Source organism: Cetorhinus maximus, chromosome 4, assembly GCF_964194155.1.
Source record: "Cetorhinus maximus chromosome 4, sCetMax3.hap1.1, whole genome shotgun sequence".
NCBI lineage: Eukaryota > Metazoa > Chordata > Chondrichthyes > Lamniformes > Cetorhinidae > Cetorhinus > Cetorhinus maximus.
The window spans coordinates 16,254,727-16,272,212 of NC_135882.1; the positions used below are offsets into that span (position 1 = coordinate 16,254,727).

At 45.2% G+C, this 17,486-nt stretch overlaps 1 protein-coding gene and 1 long non-coding RNA gene across 3 annotated transcripts in view; both read left to right on the plus strand.

Annotated features, from left to right (window-relative positions):
* Positions 1-215: 215 nt before the first annotated feature.
* On the plus strand, positions 216-3,677 carry LOC144679519 (transcriptional regulator Myc-like). The gene is made up of 3 exons (XM_078539972.1): positions 216-263; positions 923-1,688; positions 2,455-3,677. The coding sequence occupies exons 2-3, from the start codon at positions 923-925 to the stop codon at positions 3,063-3,065; spliced, it is 1,377 nt and encodes a 458-aa protein (XP_078396098.1). The 5' UTR covers positions 216-263; the 3' UTR covers positions 3,066-3,677.
* Positions 3,678-5,430: 1,753 nt separating this feature from the next.
* Positions 5,431-17,486, plus strand: part of LOC144679520 (uncharacterized) — a 227,233-nt gene continuing 215,177 nt past the window's right edge. For both annotated transcript variants that reach the window (XR_013576356.1, XR_013576357.1), the window contains exons 1-2: positions 5,431-5,863; positions 16,259-16,381. This is a non-coding gene — a long non-coding RNA (uncharacterized LOC144679520). The remainder of the gene's footprint in view (positions 5,864-16,258; positions 16,382-17,486) is intronic.

The window sequence follows — 17,486 nt, forward strand, 5'->3', positions numbered from 1 at the left end:
TCATACCAGAAAGGGGGGTGGGGTGGGGTTGGACTTTGTGTGTGTGTTGACGGGGTGGGGGTGGTGGGGGGTGTTCAAAAAGAAAGAAGGCTGCTGCTGCGTTTTGGGGGATTTTTATTTTGGGGAAGGGGGTTGGATACCATTGCATTGCTACTCGCGGTGTCGGATTTGTCGTGGAGGTGGGGGGGGGGTGGGCTCTCTCTCTCTCTTGCTCGTTCCTGGAGCCCGTGTCTCAGTCGCTGCTACATTTCTCTCCGGTAAGTGTTGCTGTTCTCGCTTCTTCTTATTATATGAGTAAATAGGACGGGGAGGGAGAGAAGCCGAACAAAGCGCCCAGCCCCCTTTCCCAAGGCAGCATTTCTGCTGCTGAGAGCCGGCCGGCGTTGCCCAGCTTTTTTGTGCAACTAACCAGTGCGTTAACATTTTCCGTTCTATAACTCCTGAAAGCTATTTTAGATTGTCTGTGTGTGTGGACGAAAAGACTGTTCTAACGGGAGTGTTTATTTTTTTTATTTAAAAAATGAGTAATATATACTTTTATCACGTAGTGAGGAGTGGGGGGGAGGGGGGGGATCTTTTTTCCCCCCTTCCCCACCCCTCCTCCCTGGTTGTTGCAATGCTTGAGTAGAAGTTATTCAGACTTTGCCATGAGCAAATGTGTAGTTTTTTTTAAAGAGCTCCGTCAATGCTTGGTATTTAAAGCCCGGCTTTTGGAGCTGGCGATTATAAAGGGGCTTGTGTGTTAAAGAGAATTTAAAAAACCAATGCATAATTTTGCATTTATTCAATTTTTCCCCCCTCCTCCTCCCTCCTCCACTCCTCACAAAGTGTTGTGATTGTGTGTTTTTTTTAAATTAAAAGATTTTTTTTTTAAAAAATTTTTTACTTATTTCCCGTTTCTGATTCGGACGCAGATTTCAAGATGCCCCTGACTGCTTCAGCCACTTTCCTGGGCAAAAACTACAACTACGACTATGACTACGACTCCTTCCAGCCGGTCTTCTACGACGAGGAGGAGAATTTTTACCAGCAGCAGCTGCCGGCTCCCAGCGAGGACATCTGGAAGAAATTCGAGCTGCTGCCCACCCCTCCGCTGTCCCCCAGCCGGAGACCCAGCTTCAGCCTGCCGCCCAGCTTCTACCCTTCCAACGCCGACCAGCTGGAGATGGTCACCGAGTTCCTGGGCGACGACCTGGTCAACCAGAGCTTCATCTGCGACTCGGACTCCGAGTCGGTGCTCAAGTCCATCATCATCCAGGATTGCATGTGGAGCGGCTTCTCGGCGGCCGCCAAGCTGGAGAAGGTGGTGAGCGAGCGGCTGGCCTCGCTGCAAGCGGCCAGGAAGGAGCCGGCCTCCTCCTCCTCCTCCTCCACCCCTTCCTCCTCTTCTCCCTCAGCCCCCCTGCCTCCCTCCGCCTGCAGTTCCTCCTCCACCCCCTCCTCCTCCATTGTCGTCTTGCCCTCCTCGCCTGCTTCGGCCGTCGCTGCTGCTGCTGCTGCTGCACCGGTACCGGTCCACCTGGGCATGGGGCTGGGCGCCGCTTCCAGCGCCACCACCTACCTGCACGACCTCAACACCTCGGCCACCGACTGCATCGACCCCTCGGTGGTCTTCCCGTACCCGTTCACCGAGCACAAAGCACCGGGAGCCAGCAGCCCCCCCGCCACAGATACGCCGAGTGACTCCGGTAAGGAAAATTGGGCATTTTTTTTTCCCCCCCCCTGAATTTCCAAAGGCGACATAAATACATTTTTAATGCTCAGCAATTTTTTTTTGTGGGTGGGAAATAGCATTTTTTAAACGATTTTGCATTAAACTCCCGAATTTTATTGCGAGAGCTTCGCTTCTATTTGATTTTCCCTTTGCTCACTTTGGGGATTTTTAGTTGTCCTTGGTGTGTTGGCTTTTTTTAAAAAGATTTTATTTTTGCTTTTTTTTTGAAAGTGTGTATGTGTGTTGGGATTTAACATTGTTAAGACATTGCGTCGGCCACATTGCAAATGCACAAGGGGAAGGAGAGAAGAATTTGTGTAGATTTTTCTCTCTCTCTCTCTCTCTCATGTCGATTGGATTGAGTCAGGTTACGCCGGGGCAAACTGGGTGAAAGTGTAATAAGGGGGCTGGACATTCCGGGCTGACAAATTTCATAGAGGGCCTTTATCAAAGAAGCTTTTCACCCCCCCCCCCCCCCTCCCTTAGCCGCCCACCCCCCAGAACTGGGCGTGTTTTAATCAACTCCTTCAGGCACTCTTAAGCTGTCTTGGGAGGGGGAGGGAAGAGACAGAGGATATTGCGCAATCTCTATATCCTCCACTGAACAGGCTTGGCTTGAATCTAGTGCTGCTGTAATGCAAATATCAGCTGACTTGGGGCCCCATTGCGGAAGATACTTCACTGCACAGCCCTCCCGAATTATCTTTTAACTTCTCTTTTCTTTTATGTTGCTTCTGCAGAAGAGGAACAAGAGGATGATGAGGAAGATGATGATTATGAAGAGGAGGAGGAGGAGGAAGACGACGACGAAGAGATTGACGTGGTGACGGTGGAGAAGCGGCTGCCCTCCGCCCGTAGAGCGGAGTTCAACACAAACACAGCCGGCATCGCCAGGCCCCAGCACAGCCCCCTGGTCCTCAAGCGGTGCCACGTCCCCATTCACCAGCACAATTACGCAGCCCCCTCGCCGCAGCCCCCCGCCAAGCGCCTCAAGGTGGAGAGCAGCCGCGTCCTCAAGCAGATCAGCATCAACAGCAAAGGCAAATGCCCGAGCCCGAGGACGTCGGACTCGGAGGAGAACGACAAGAGGAGGACGCACAACGTGCTGGAGCGCCAGCGGAGGAACGAGCTGAAACTCAGCTTTTTCGCTTTAAGGGATCAGATCCCGGAGGTGGCAATGAATGACAAAGCGGCCAAAGTGGTCATACTCAAAAAGGCAACAGAACACATATTGTCAATCCAGTCAAATGAACAGAGACTGATATCAGAGAAGGAACAATTGAGGAGAAAACGAGAACAACTGAAACACAGGCTTGAACAGCTGAGGAACTCTTGCAGACAGAAATATTAAAACCTTTCCATTTTTTTTTGTTGTTGGTTTTAGACGGCCTAAGGGCATCTGCTGTTGTAACTCTTTACAGGACATTTCCAGTGCATACAAAAACAAATATGCTGAACTCTTCCTCTTGCATGCTAATGCAATATTTGCATCATAGACTGAAACTACACAACCATGGCCAGCCTCTTCTTTGTGGTAACACTTTGATTTTTGGCCAGAAATATGTGATACTGCCTCATTATAAGCAAAGACGTTTAGAAAATGGGAAAACGGGACATCCACACTTTTTCTCTGGCAGGGTGGATTTGCCATGTATTAGTTTCACCAAATGTTTAACTTTTAATTTACAGATATATTTGTATTTAATGCATTTATTTTTCTTAAAAAAACACAAAATCTTGTGGTTGACTATTACCAGGTCTAAATAGTTTGAAATTTAAAACTTTTTGTTTTATGGATTACCCTTTTGTAAAGAAATTTGTACAGTTAATAAATTAGTAGAAAATGTATTTACTGTTTTTATGTAATATCACTTGCTAACCAGTTACAAACTGGAACTTTGGTTTGTTTGCACCATTTCTCAGTTAGCATGTGAATTGTGCCATAAAAAAAACTTTCATCTAATCCTTGGCTGCAATCTTTTCTTCTTATTGGGCTGGTTTTGTTCAGTGTGCTGTGATTGATGTACCATCTTGTCCTTCCACTGGATGAAGTGCGTGTGAGTTGAGGAGGTGAAGCAGGCAGGCCGACAAGACATTTGCACCCAGAATTTACACGGGCGGATCTTGGAATAGAGAGAGAAGGCTCGGATGGGTGTGGGTCATATAATAGAAAATATATATTTGTCCACAACCTTTATTCAATTGGAAATGATTCAAAGGTGCACATTGATCCAATCAAGTGTACCAAAGTGAGAAGTAACAACGAACCTGGTCATATTTTCTTTGACAGTTAGGTTTTCTCAGTTGAATTATATATAAAATTAACTTGTTCGTCATTATTCAAACAAAGTATGAGTGTTCAATCAATACAGTGCTGGTTCATACAAAGCACACAGGGTAATACAAAGGTGGATGTGGTTGACAAATATGCTGGGAGACAAGTGAAAAGAGATTAGGTCAACTGGAAGGCTAGCCATCCAACAATTGTAGCTGCAATCAATGTTTACCAGAAATAGTATAGAGTGAAGTCTTCCAGCTATCTTTAATCTGCACTTTTGCCACACTATCCTATAGAATTTTTGAACATTTAGTTTCACCCAAAGAAGTTATGCAGTTAGATGACAAACCCATGCTCTTAGTGTATGTTTTTTTATGGACTATATCAGCTAGTGGGCAATATCACATTCTCGCACCTTTATAATTGGCAGTGCTTAAAAGGCACAGCGGTGGATCCTCAACACCAGCTATTATTAAAAGCTGCACAGATAAATCATCCCGGTCTCCTTTGTTGCCGATAAGGATGCTCCTCTGTCCATCATTTCTCATATGTCGACCTGGGTTTTTCAAATGCGTGCAGACACTTGGAGTCCGGATTACAGCGTCTGCATAACCTCGCTTTTAAATGGCACTAATCAAGGAGCTTCTGAAAGATGTTCAGTATTATAAACAGGTAAAAAACATTTGGGCAAAAATTAAATGATAATTTAATGAATTCTAGCCCAGATATTTCCATTCGCTCTTCAGTTATTACCAAATTCCCATCCAAACGTTAGTTCTCTATCTCCTAGGTGCTGTTCATTTCTTGCAGATTTCATACACACCAACATGCATTTGTTGCAAAACTTGAAGGAGAAAGCTTTGGCATTTCAACGCAATTGTATTTATTTGGAATATTTAACATGTTGGCGAATACTGTGCCGGAGCCAACACAAGGCTCAATACATGGGTATTGAAAACAACTTCAGGCGTGGACATAAAATCGCCCAAGATTGATACACAAATTTCAGTGGTAACATACTATTTATGCATTTGCAAAGGGGTTGGGGGAGAGAAGCACACGTGTGTGTGTAAATGCTTGGTCTGTGAGGGTTGGACTAGTATTAGGAATTATTCCAGTGAGATCTGAAAACATTGTTGCATGCTATGGGGGAAATGGTAATAATGGGGGTGGGGTGGAAAAGTGCTTTCCTTGTTGCTTAGAAGAGAAGCTGCAACCCCCTCCCCCCCCAACTCCTCTCCACCCCCCCTCTCCCCAACACACACACACAACTGATAATGAGAAAATGGGCATCAATGACAGCTCCAGTCTGCCCATTGTATCCTCTCAGCTCTGAGTAGCACGGGGCGGGGCGGGGAGAGGGATTCCGGCGCGCGGATGGGTGTTCCCTCGCCGGGTACCGTGACGTCAGTCGCTGGCGGCGCCGGGCAACGTTCCACTGACGTCGCGCGAGCTGAAGGCGTGCGAGCACATGGAATAGTGATGGAGGAGCAGCAGCAAGGAGCAAACAACCTGCCTACAAGAGCAATGGGACAAGTTAGCCAGCACTGTGCAATGGAAAGACCTCGCTGACAGCCCCCCAGCCAAGCTCGCCTCGGCAGCCGCAAGCCACCCCCTCTGTCCTTTCCATTCCATTGCCACTTACCTTTGGAGGGGTTGGGGAGGAGGAGGAGGGGGGGTGGAGAGTGAGAGGCAATTGTTACTATTCGCAACCATCTCCCTGTATGTTGCTTTTTAAAAAAAAACAGATACGTGTATAAATTGCAACATTCACTGTATCTACAAGGGATGCACCCCGGGGGGAGAAAAATCCAACTGGACTTCTGAGATGACCTGGAGTGAGCCTTTATTGTATCAACTTGCTGCTTTGGGTGAGAATCGCATGTCTGATGTTTCTTTTGTTTCATTCTTTAAATCCGAACGGGCTAAAGAAAATTGCAGTGATTTACAGTAATTTGCTTGGGAGACGAGGAAGCTGATTTTACATTCACATGAAGCTGAATATAGCTCATGTTTAATGCATTGTTACAGCCCTTCTCTTATCGGTGGTGCCTAAGGTTGAACTTGGTGTGTTTTTATTTTTGGCCAGGAAGTATTTTTTTAACATGAGCTCTTTAAAAAATATACTCTTCAGGCCCATCTCTCGAGGGCTCCTTACAGACTTGCCATTTCAAGTTGCTCCTATTCGCATTTTATTGGATTTTTTTTTTAACTTTTAAACGCACAGGGTAAACTCTGCTTTTGAAAAGTTTTATCGTGCTGTTTTGAACTGGTGTCTTTTGAATCAAATGTAAGAGCAGAAAGTTAATAATTTGCCTCCCCATTCGCCCCCCCCCCCCTCCCCTATGAATGTTTGTATTAAATTATGAAAATTTCCAAGGCTGGAATACTTGTGTATTTGTTGAGGTAGCAGGCTATATTCACACTGCGAAATTAGATTTCAATGTGCCGCAGCCTTTTGAAGATGAAATAATATTACAGGATCTAAGCATCAAGATTGTGTCGTTTAATGCAGTATATTTATGTGCAAAACATCTTGCAGTTGATGGGCTTTGTAGTTTATTTTTCTCCCCTCCCCAGCACAGAGAAAAGCACAGGAGATGATCTATCCAGGAGGCGGTGATTATGAATTCGTATTTCCTGCATTACCTAACCGTTATCCAGTCCCTGCTTTCGATTGACAGTGCAGTCAGAGGAAACCTCCCACTGTTGCGGATTGCTATGGAACTCACTTGAAATCTGATGCACAAGGGCTGGGGCAGCTATAGCAGACCCGAGGGAAAGAATGGGGCCATTCAAATATGTTGCCTTTTCCTAGAGAAAGTGACTTTTTAAGCAGTGTTGCAGATTTGTGAAATAGACATCGTTGTACAGCATGTGTTCTAGAAAAAAAACTTGTTTTTAGCACTGGAGCAGGTGCATAGACAACCCTGGCGTTTACCTGTTTGAAAAGGTAAACGAGGAAGTGAGGTTCTTGTCTATTTGCTCGTGAAAAATGATGCTCTAAGGTGTTCAGTTCATTGTAATATGGTTAATGACACTGTTATACATTGTGTAACATAACTTGTGCAACAATGAGTGTTGTTGGCTGGTTGCAGGTTTCTTTAAGACAGCTTCTTTTGGTGCTATGTTAATGGTACCCATCTCTACAACCTCCCATAGATAGCCCTGTGAGAACTCTAATTCTGGCTTGTGTGTTCCCTTTTCCCCACCATTGGTGGCTGTGGCCTTCAGCTGTCTCAGCCCTGAGCTCTGAGGTTCTGTTTCTTTTCCTCCCTCCTCCTCTAAGATGATCTTTAAAACCTATTACTTTGACTAAGTTTTTGGTCACCTCCTGATGTGGCTCAGTATCAAGTCTTGTTTGATAACGCTCGTGTAAAGCACTTTAGACCTTTTTACTGCATTAAAGTCTTGATATAAGTGCAAGAAATTATTGCTGTTCAGGTTTTGCAACTTTTTGAGAAAGTTGAAAATTAGGTGCAGACTAGTTTCTAGTTCACCTTTAAGTTTCAACATCACGTATTTGTGGTAAGAACCATTCAGAAGAAGAGAGTGGTGAAGCAGGTGCCCAGCTTGGATGTTTGAATTGTATCTGAAATGAATGCTGGTCTTTTGTTTTGCTAAATTGGCTGTCCTTCTTATCCTGTGGGCCAGAATTAAATGGTTATGCTCAGAATCCAGTATCACTTGCAGATTGAATACTGAATTTAACAGATGGGAACTGTATCAGCAAATGTTGCAGCCGAGTTTTGAGTACTGTCATGCCTTTGGATCAGTTTTCCAGTCCTTTGAGAGCCATTCTTCTCACTAGTGAGAATTTGCGCAATAATTCTGAGATAATATAACTTTGCCGTATTTGTCAGGAGCGTTTATGCTATGACACACATGCTTACACAACTCTCTCCCATGAAGTGCTATGCCCTCTACTTATACAACTCTTTGCCGTAAGGTACTAAGTAGAGATCTAGACAAAGGGGTTACAAATTCAGTGTAATTATAATTCTACCATGGAGAGACAGTATAAAATAAGGGGTATAATTCTTAAGGAAGTGCAGGAGCAGAGGGACCTGGGTGCATATGTGCATAGATCATTGCAGGTGGCAGGACAAGTGGAGAGAGCAGTTAATAAATCATACAGTCTCCTGGGCTTTATTAATAGGAGCATAGAGTACAAGAGCAGGGAGGTTATGCTGAGCTTATATAAGACACTAGTTAGACCTCAGCTGGAGTATTGTGTACAGTTCTGTGCACCACATTATAGGAAGGACATGAACGCATTGGAGATAGTGCAGAAGAGGCTTATGAGAATGGTTCCAGGGATGAGAAATTTCAGCTATGAAGATAGACTGGAGAGGTTGGGACTGTTCTCCTTGAAGAGGAGATTTGATAGATTTGATAGAGGTGTTCAAAATCATGAGGGGGATGGATAGAATAGATAGGGAGAAACTGTTCCCACTCGTAAAAGGATCGAGAACAAGAAGGCACAGATTTAAAGTGATTTGTAAAAGAAGCAAATGTGATGTGAGAAAAAACTTTTTCGCACAACGAGTGGTTCGGGTCTGGAATGCACTGCCTGGAAGTGTGGTGGAGGCAAGTTCAATCGAGGCATTCAAGAGGGCATTAGATGGTTATTTGAATAGAAACAACGTGCAGGGGTACTGGGAAAAGGCAGGAGAGTGACACTAAGTCATAATGTTTATTCAGAGAGCTGGTGCAGACACGATGGGCCGAATGGCCTCCTGCGCCATAACATCCTGTGATTCTGATCAGTGTGAAATACGTAGAGTCATTTTTAAAGAGAAAAAAGACTTGCATTTATATAGCACCTTTTGTGGGAACACCAAATGTCACAAAGTGCTTTACTTTTACAGTGAAGTACTTTTAAAGTGTAATCACTGTTGTAACGCAGGAAATAGCAGCCACACAACAAGCGCCCGCAAACAGCAGTGTGATAGTTAGCAGATCATCTGGTTTTTTTTTTTGTGTGATGTTCGTTGAGGGATAAATATTGGCCGGTGCACTGGGGAGAACTCCCCTGCTCCTCTTCATATAACGCCATGGGATCTATTACAATCCACCTTCTTTAGCTTAATATCTCATCTGAAAAAAGACACCTTTAACAGTGCAGCACTCCCTCAGTACAGCGCTGGAGTGTCAGCCTCGATTGTTGCGCTCAAGTCTCGGGAGTGGGACTTGATCCCACAACCTTCCAACTCGGAGGCGAGAGAGTTACCAACGATGCCACAGCTGATTTCAAAATATAAAGGTTGTGCATCTGGGAAAGGTCCAGTTTTCAGCCCCCGCCCCGCAGCCTGTTATTTTGTTCCTGAAGGTGCTGGCTGACTAACTGCAGGGCAGCACCACTGGCAAAAGCTGCCCTACAGGATGGCAGTCGACTGACCATAATTCACGTACGCCTGTAGGGTATTGGGACGAGGGTGTCACAGTTTAGACAGGTTCCGCTTGAATCAGATAAGGGCACGTGCACTAGCTGGCAGGAATTGCTCTATTGAGCCCTGCTTGAAGTCGCCCTTCCGTCACCCAAGGGTGCTGTGGCAAACTCTAACTTGCTTATCGCTGTTCACCTGAGAGCAGCTAACTCAGAGGAGGTCAGAGGTTGAATCTGGGTCCTTCCCCATTTGTAGGGCTCAGTAACCTTTGAACCCAGAGGGGATGACGGATTGACCACTTAAAAGTAGGATTGTTAATGTTAGTTTCTGCCAATAGAATGTATTAATAACACATTGTTCTGTCGCTGAAAACACTGAATATTCTTAGATACTGTACATTTTAATGATCCCTGCAGGGTCAATATACCCTCTGGGCCAGCTTCCCATGGCAGCTACAGATGTTAACTTTGGTTTTATTTATCATGTAGGCAGAAGCGCTTCAGATCGAAAGGGTTGCATCATAATTGTGTTCTCTGAAACATTGCAAAACACTTCACATAAGAGGAATTCTTTTGAGGAAGGCATGGGAACTGTTTTCTGCAGAATTCTTAAAGAGGGTGAGGTGAATCTGGGTTTAGTTTGAGGGAGGCATCAGCCAGGGCAGTTCCCTGCTCTCCCTCACCAGCTGTCACAGGATCCTTAATATCCACCTGAACAGACGGATTGAGGCCGGAATTTTTGGTGGAGGCAGTGAACCCACACTCTCCCCTACCTGACTGAGAAGTCAGAGGCAAGCCTGTCCACCCCTGGTACAGGCCTCCCTGCAAGTTATGATCCTTTCCATATTTAGAATGCTGCCTGGAGGGTTCTAAAGAGGTAGAGTTTTTTTTTTCTTTATTCTTTCAAGGGATGTGGGCTTCGGTGGGAATGCCAGACTTTGCCCATCCCAAATTGCCCTAGAACTCAGTGGCTTGCCACAGAGGGGCAGGTAAGAGTCAACCACATTGCTGTGGGTCTGGAGTCACATGTAGGCCAGACCAGTTAAGGACGGCAGACTTCCTTCCCCAAAGGGCGTGAGTGAACCAGATGGGTTTTTATGACAGTCGACAATGGTTTCATGGTCACCATGACTGAGACTAGTTTTATATTCCACACTATTAATTGAATTTAAGTTCCACCAGCTGCAGCGATGGGATTTGAACCCTTGTTCCCCCAGAACGTGAGCCTGGGTCTCTGGATTACTAGCCCAGTGACATTTCCAATATGTCACCACCTTCTCCAGTGAATGATGTGCGGAGGTTTAAGGATAGAATTCCAGAGATTAGGAGCCAGCTGATTGAAGACTGCACTCTCAATGGGAAGGGGCAGAGTGGCGGATGCATGCACAGAGTCAGAGGGACCAAGATTTCGGGGAGATGGGTGGGTGGGCACCTGAAGTAATGGAGATGGGGTGGGTTAAGACCAGCGAAGGATTTAACAATGAGGCTAAAGATTTTAAAGAAGGTGGGGGTTGGGGAGGGCTGACAATCTCAGCCACTGAGGACTGGCGTGAGGGTGAGTTGATCTCGGTGTGCCACAGGATACGCGGCAGATAGGGTTTTATAGAAGCTGGGTTTTGAGGGGAGTGGGAGGCCACCATGGAGAGCGTTGGAAATCAGTTAGATTCGACAGCAGATGAGTGCTTTTACATTAGCTGGGCACGCTGCTGAAAGCAACTCATTGGTATACCACTACGGGGATGTCACATCTTGTTCTTGGCTTTGAACTACCACTTTGCTGAGTTTCACTGCCTTGGGAAGGTATTGAACAATGATTATTTGCTTTTGAACAGAGTGGAGGGAGAGCTAATGCTGAATCACTATGTGCACCTCCTAATTTCCTTTAAAACAATAACAAATTGTAGTTATAAAGTGCCCTTAATGTAGGAAAACGTCCAAGAGTGCTTAAGGAGCTAAACGTTGCGATGTTGGGATGTGTGATTAAAAGCTTGGTTAAAGAGGTAGATTTTAAGTAGGATCTTTAGAGGAGGAGAGAGAGAGAGGTTGAGGGAGGGAATTCTAGAGTTTTAGGGTTCAATAGGGTTGAAGACGTAGTCGCCAATAGTTGGGCAGTGGGAGTAGGGAATGTACAAGAGACAAGCATTGGGAAGAAGCAGAGTTCTTGGGAAGCTGTAATGCTTAACAGGTTATGGAGGCGGGGAAATGAGCGAGACCATGGTGGGTACTAGAGTGACGGTGAGTGTGCCTTGGTGCTGGTTAGGGGAATGACAGCAGAATTCTGGACGAGCTCAAGTTTATGCTGATCAGAGGTTGGGAGCCTGGTTAAGAGAGTATTCACGCCATTGAGTCTGGAGGTAACACAAGCATGGATGGAGATTTCAGCAGCAAGTAAGCTGAGGCAGGAGCCTCAGGACACTGGCAATATTACAGAGATAGCAGGAGGTGGCCTTTATGATGGAGAGCATAGGGAATCTGAAACTCCGCATAGGATCAAATTCAAAACTGACTAATCCGACTCAACCTTAGCCAGAGGTCAGGATGGGTGGCGGAAAGGAGTTTGCGACAGGGGCTAAAGGCAATGGTTTTGGTCTTCCCGATGTTTAATTGGAGGAACTTTCCCAACATTCGGTTCTGACTGAGCCAGAGACAGTTTGACAACACAGAGGCTGTGGAGGGGTTGAGAGAGCTGGGTGTCATTAGCATTTACATGGTGGGGGAAACGTGGTGAGTGTTGATTCACTTAGACTTTCTGTGCCTGGCTTAGTTTGTAGTCAGCAATGGTCAGACCAGGCTTACTCCTTGGACCTGTCAGGCGCAGGGTCCACATAGGAGTTTAGGCTGGAGTTATGCCCTGGACCCGTGGCGATCCGACAGCAAGTTTTTAAAAATATGGTTTTAAAGTGATCCCTTAGAATGGTGTCCATAGAGGCAATAGTGTGTTTCCTGGCGGGACTTAACAGTCCCCCTCCCCTGTCAGGGTAACCTTGTCAGGGTCCCTTGACCTTGTTACTCTGGCGGAAACCCGCCAGTGTAGACAAAATGAAGGCACCTACCCCTGACTGGCAGAGGCCCAGGGCTGATGCCACTTGCTCTGGGGTACACCAGGCCGTGGGTTTTCAGAACCATAGCTCTTCTTCAGTTGCACTCCTTAATCCCTTCCCTCCTTTCTCTCATCCTCACCTCCAAAGTCAGTACAGTGAGGAGCTTCTGGGAACCAACCTTCCAGTTGACCGGAGTACTTGAAGCACTAGGTGTTTATTGTTTTTCGCACACTCTACATACTTTCTGTGTGACTGGGTTAAACTTAAGTCACTTTTACATTGCCATTAAGGGAAATGTTGATAATTTTGTGGTAGCCTGCAGTCATATATGGGTTGTGAAGTGCCTAGAGAGCCTCTGAGGAATTTCCAATGCTGTGTGCGGGCTCATTATTTACAGAGATAAAGTGTGGTGAGAAGGTGCATTCTTGTGGCTCGCATTCAATATCGCCAGTTTATTTTTATGGATTTCAAAATATCACGTGTGATTATTTGAATAAAGGGGCATGGTGTGTATGTATTTAACTGTTGTGGGTAGCAAATCACGCTTCTTTTGTTGTGGTTAAAATATGTTTAAAGATCAAGGGTTCACTTTGTTAATGAAAACAATTTGCTCTATTCTTGGAGCCTTTCCAGGTGTCCTTGGAAGCACTCTGTGCTGGAATCACTTTAATGTGCCATTTGACTTATTTCTACCTGCTCGTCCCTTTTCTTTTTGCCATTTTCTTTTTAAAATAAATAATGTTCTGAAGTGAGACACAAGAACTTTTCTCACGTCAGGTCCAAAGATTCAAAGAACTGCTTCATGCTCGATTTTAAACTGGTTGAACTCTTTCATTCCCTGACGTGGACATCTCTCAATCGCTAAGCACCGAATTCACTCCAAAAAAAAAAAAATTCATTTGAGCTCCTTATCACATCCTCCATCAGCAAGGAATAAATACGGCCCCTTGAGCCTGCACCGCCATTGAATAAGATCATGGCTGAACATCTGCATTGTTTCCACTTTCCCCATCCTATTGCGTTGTCGCTGTTGGCGTTCTTCCATCCACGGAAGATGTTGGACGTGTAGCAAACCCATTGGAGAAGGGGTCCCTTTTGCTGATGGCTGAAGAGAGTGGTTGTGGGAGGCAGATTTTGCTGCAAGTGTCGCATATGAGATGGTTGTCGGGTGTCACTGTGTGTTGTAGTCTTTGGTGTTGATGCCTGTTGCCAAGCCGCTGTAGTCACTGATGAGCATGGTGCCGCCCGCCCACCCACCTGCCCGCAGGTGATGTCACCATTTCCCTCTCTCGCCAGCTCAAGGTCTCCTCAGTGTGAAAATTGATGTCTAGGGCCTTCGTGTCACATCCTTGCGCGCATCCTTGAAGTCGAGCTTTGGGCATCCGACTGGTCTTCTGGCTCCGGTACCTCGCCCTACAGAAGATCCTTGGGAATGAATCCCTGCAAACGTGCCCGAGCCAGTGAAGTCGCCTTTGTTGGACAAGTACCGACATACCTTGTAGGTCTGCCTTTGAGAGGATGGCTGCATTTGTGATTTTGTCCTTCCGCAAGATGCCCAGAATGCGCCGCAAACAGCGAGAATGAAAATAGTTGAGTTTCCTTTCTTAGCTGTAAGTCATCCATGTTTCACAACCGTACATCAAGGTGCTGAGAAAACAGACCCCATAAACCACATCTTGGCCCTAAGAGTCAGCTTAATGTCATTCCACGTGTGTTTAGTGAGTTGGCTGAAGGTGCCAGCTTCTTTCCCCGTGTGTATGTCGAGTTGTGCATCCCAAGGCAGATGGTCTGTCAATGTGGACCCAACGTGGCAGAGCTTGCTAACCACTTCCAGCAAGGTATTTAGTGTGCTTACGGGCAGAGATTAGATACCTTGTCGCATTACCACGCTGTTTATCACCACATCTCTCGATTGCCTTCAAGTGTCTAAAAATCTTTCAATCTCTGTTTCGAATATACTCAATGACTGATCATCCACAACTCTCCGGGGTACAGAATTCAAAGTCCTCTGAGTAGAAAGAACTTCCCTCGACTTCCAGTCCTAAATGGCCACCTCTTGCCCTGATACTATGTCCCCTCATGCTAGGCTCTCCAGCCAGGAGAATGTGAGCTATTAGGGGTGGGATATTGTACTGCTCTGGGATCTTTTTGATAGACTGGTCTCAGTGGTACGTGGCTACCGCACCCGGGTTTACTTTGCCCTGTGTAGTCCCTGGATTAGTTTGGTGAAGCATCAGGGGCCATATATAGAGAATTGGAGCAGATACAAACTTCTTTGAGTGTGGGGGGCTTCTGTTTAAGTTGAATCAGCCTGGCTGCAACTTGGAGTTGCCTTTTGGTTTGGGTTCGTCTAAGGTTATGTTACATTGGCTGTTGTCGGCTCATCCCAGTGCACAGACCAGTATGAACCCTTGTCAGTAACTTGTTTGTAACTGCCCATCGATGTGTTTCACAGTGGAATTTGATCAGCAAATATATCATCATCACAGGGAAAAAAAAATTGGGTCATTTGTGCACCACCTTGGTTTTGAGATGACACTTAACAATTGTCCCGGTGGCATTGGCTCTGTCTTTGATGCCAGTTATTTCTTCAACTTCTTGAATTTGTTGCCTTTTTTACTGGGATTCAATTAAACCATTTTTACACCTTGTATCTTGAAGCCCATTCTTGCATCCGATTTCGCACGAGGAGAAAGGTATAATAGGGTTTCAAAATACTAAAATAGAAAATAAAGCTATAGCAATACTTGGACCGAGGGAAATGATCTTTTCTTGGCTAATGACAAATATGTGCTTGATCCCCTGGGTTCACTTGGTTCAAAAACATGGCGTAGCTGTTTGCTGGTAGATCATAGATATTAGCATTTGAGACCTAGTGTTTATAAAATAGCTTTGTAAAATATTTGACTGTCTGCCACTCATGGAATGATTTTCAAAAATGGTATTCTGCATTGATGGTGCAGTGGTCAGCCGTTTTTACTCAGCTCTGTTTATCTAAATTAACCAGCTAATGGGACTAGCTGAATTGTCCATCATATTCCATATGTATTTCTGCTCCCGTGCAGAACTAACATTGCCTGAAATCCAACTCCATTTATGTTAATCACAGTTGGCTGGCTGAATCATTCGATGAAATCGGGGAGAGGCGGGAAGCAGGGGATTTTCTAGCTGTTCGGGTGAAGGTTTCCGAAGTGGAGTTGCACGCTTCGCGTTTGTCCTGTTTGTACAAGTTGCCTACGCTTGTGTTACACTATTTCCAAAGAGAATCGGCACAGTGCTGTCACTAGGATTCCAGTGAAGTGTGTGAAAGGGTTTTCACCAAACGCTGGCCTCTGGAAATTTAGCCTTCTCTAGTTGTACTTGGAGTTCACGTTGCAGATGTTGTCTTAACTAAATTGTGTCTGGGGAGAGCATTTTGTGTAGTTTAACATCACGGAGTAGGATGGCAGAAACTAACTCACATAATGGTAGAACATATTGGATTTTTCCCCTCCCCTTTGTAGCATATTGGTGTCAATACATCAGTGAGACCAAGTCTAGTCATCTAGCAATAAATACAAAAGCATAGAACTGATTATGGACCAGTTGGTTGGCAAAAGACCTCAAAGTGAAATAATTCATGGACTTGCCTTATTCTAAGTTTCCCCTTTTGCAGTTGCAATTAAATTATTGCTATCGGATTGTATGCAAAGTGCCATGTGTTGGTCTCACCTGCAGGGCTGTTGAGTACTGTATGGTGGAAGCCACATTGGTTGTATGTCCTACAAGAGGTCTACTCAGTTGCTTTGAGGTAAGATGATCAGGGGCTAATTGTGTGTGTGTTATGATCTTTTCAGGCTTAAAAGTCTTTGTATGAGAAGCAAAACATTAGAGGGACAGGCCACGTTAAAGAAAAGGAAAAAGGATTTGCATTTAAGATTTTCCTGAAGTACATGTGTAAAAGTCTTCCTGCCCAAGAGGTAAGATATGTTTATTCCTGCCCTCTTGAGCTCCCAGTGTTTGTCAGTGGATAAGCTTGTGCTACAGAAACTCCTGGGAAAGTTGTGAATGATCACTCGGTTGGGTTGGTGCACCAGGCCAATGTTTTAAGCAACAGCATGTGATAAGAGCCCGGAGATGGATTATATGGCATGTCTTTCCAAGCAATGAGGTACCTGTTTCATTAGTTAAAGCTGGCAGCCCATGTCATGAACAATATTTTGCCCATCACGGTGAGGGGCATTTAGAGGTTGCTTTCCATTTCAAACTTCCAGTTTCAGCGTCAAGTGCTCCTTGGCCATGTTAGGTGTCGCAAGGGTAGATACTTCTCTCTCTTCTGCCCTAACCTTAGCTGCGCCCTTTGAGCACACTGTTGCTCCATTAGTGTGATGGCTTTCCATCCGGTGGCCTTTCTGACACCAACCAAGTTGTTGAGAGATGAGCTGTAATCCCATACCCATTAGGACCTAGATTGAGAAGGCCCAAAATGATTTTACATACGGCCTTACTCTCCAGTAGGCAGAAAAGGCTCCATCCCCTTGATTTAGTTTCATTTAACCCTATGTGTAAAGGATAGCACCTGACCCACTGAACCACCAGTTCCCCAGAAACAGATTTATAAAAGGAAAATTCCATCATTTGTTGGTATAATGTGTTTCAGCATTAGCTTGACCAGAGAGTGTTGAAAATAAACTTTCAAAGTCATTGACCAGTTCATTTAAGTTACCAATGACCAGGTCAGTGCATTCGCACTGAATGCTTGGTTAAGTCTTAGTCCAATGATCACAGCCACCTTCTCATAATAATTAAAAATATACCCTGTGTATTTTATACACAGCTTGCTTGAAAGTTTTGGATGGAGAAAGGTGGCTGGAGAGGGTGGAACACCAGCAAGTTTACAGCGTACAGTGTACTGAGTCAGTGTAGGTGCTGAAAGTGCTCATTTTTTCATTGGATGAGCTGCATTTTTTCCTGCTGTCAGGCCATTGCTAAACGTCTTGATCTTAATTAACACCACCAACAACAACTTGTATTTACGTTGTGCCATTAATGCAATAAAATGTCACGTCGCTTCTGAGGAGCATT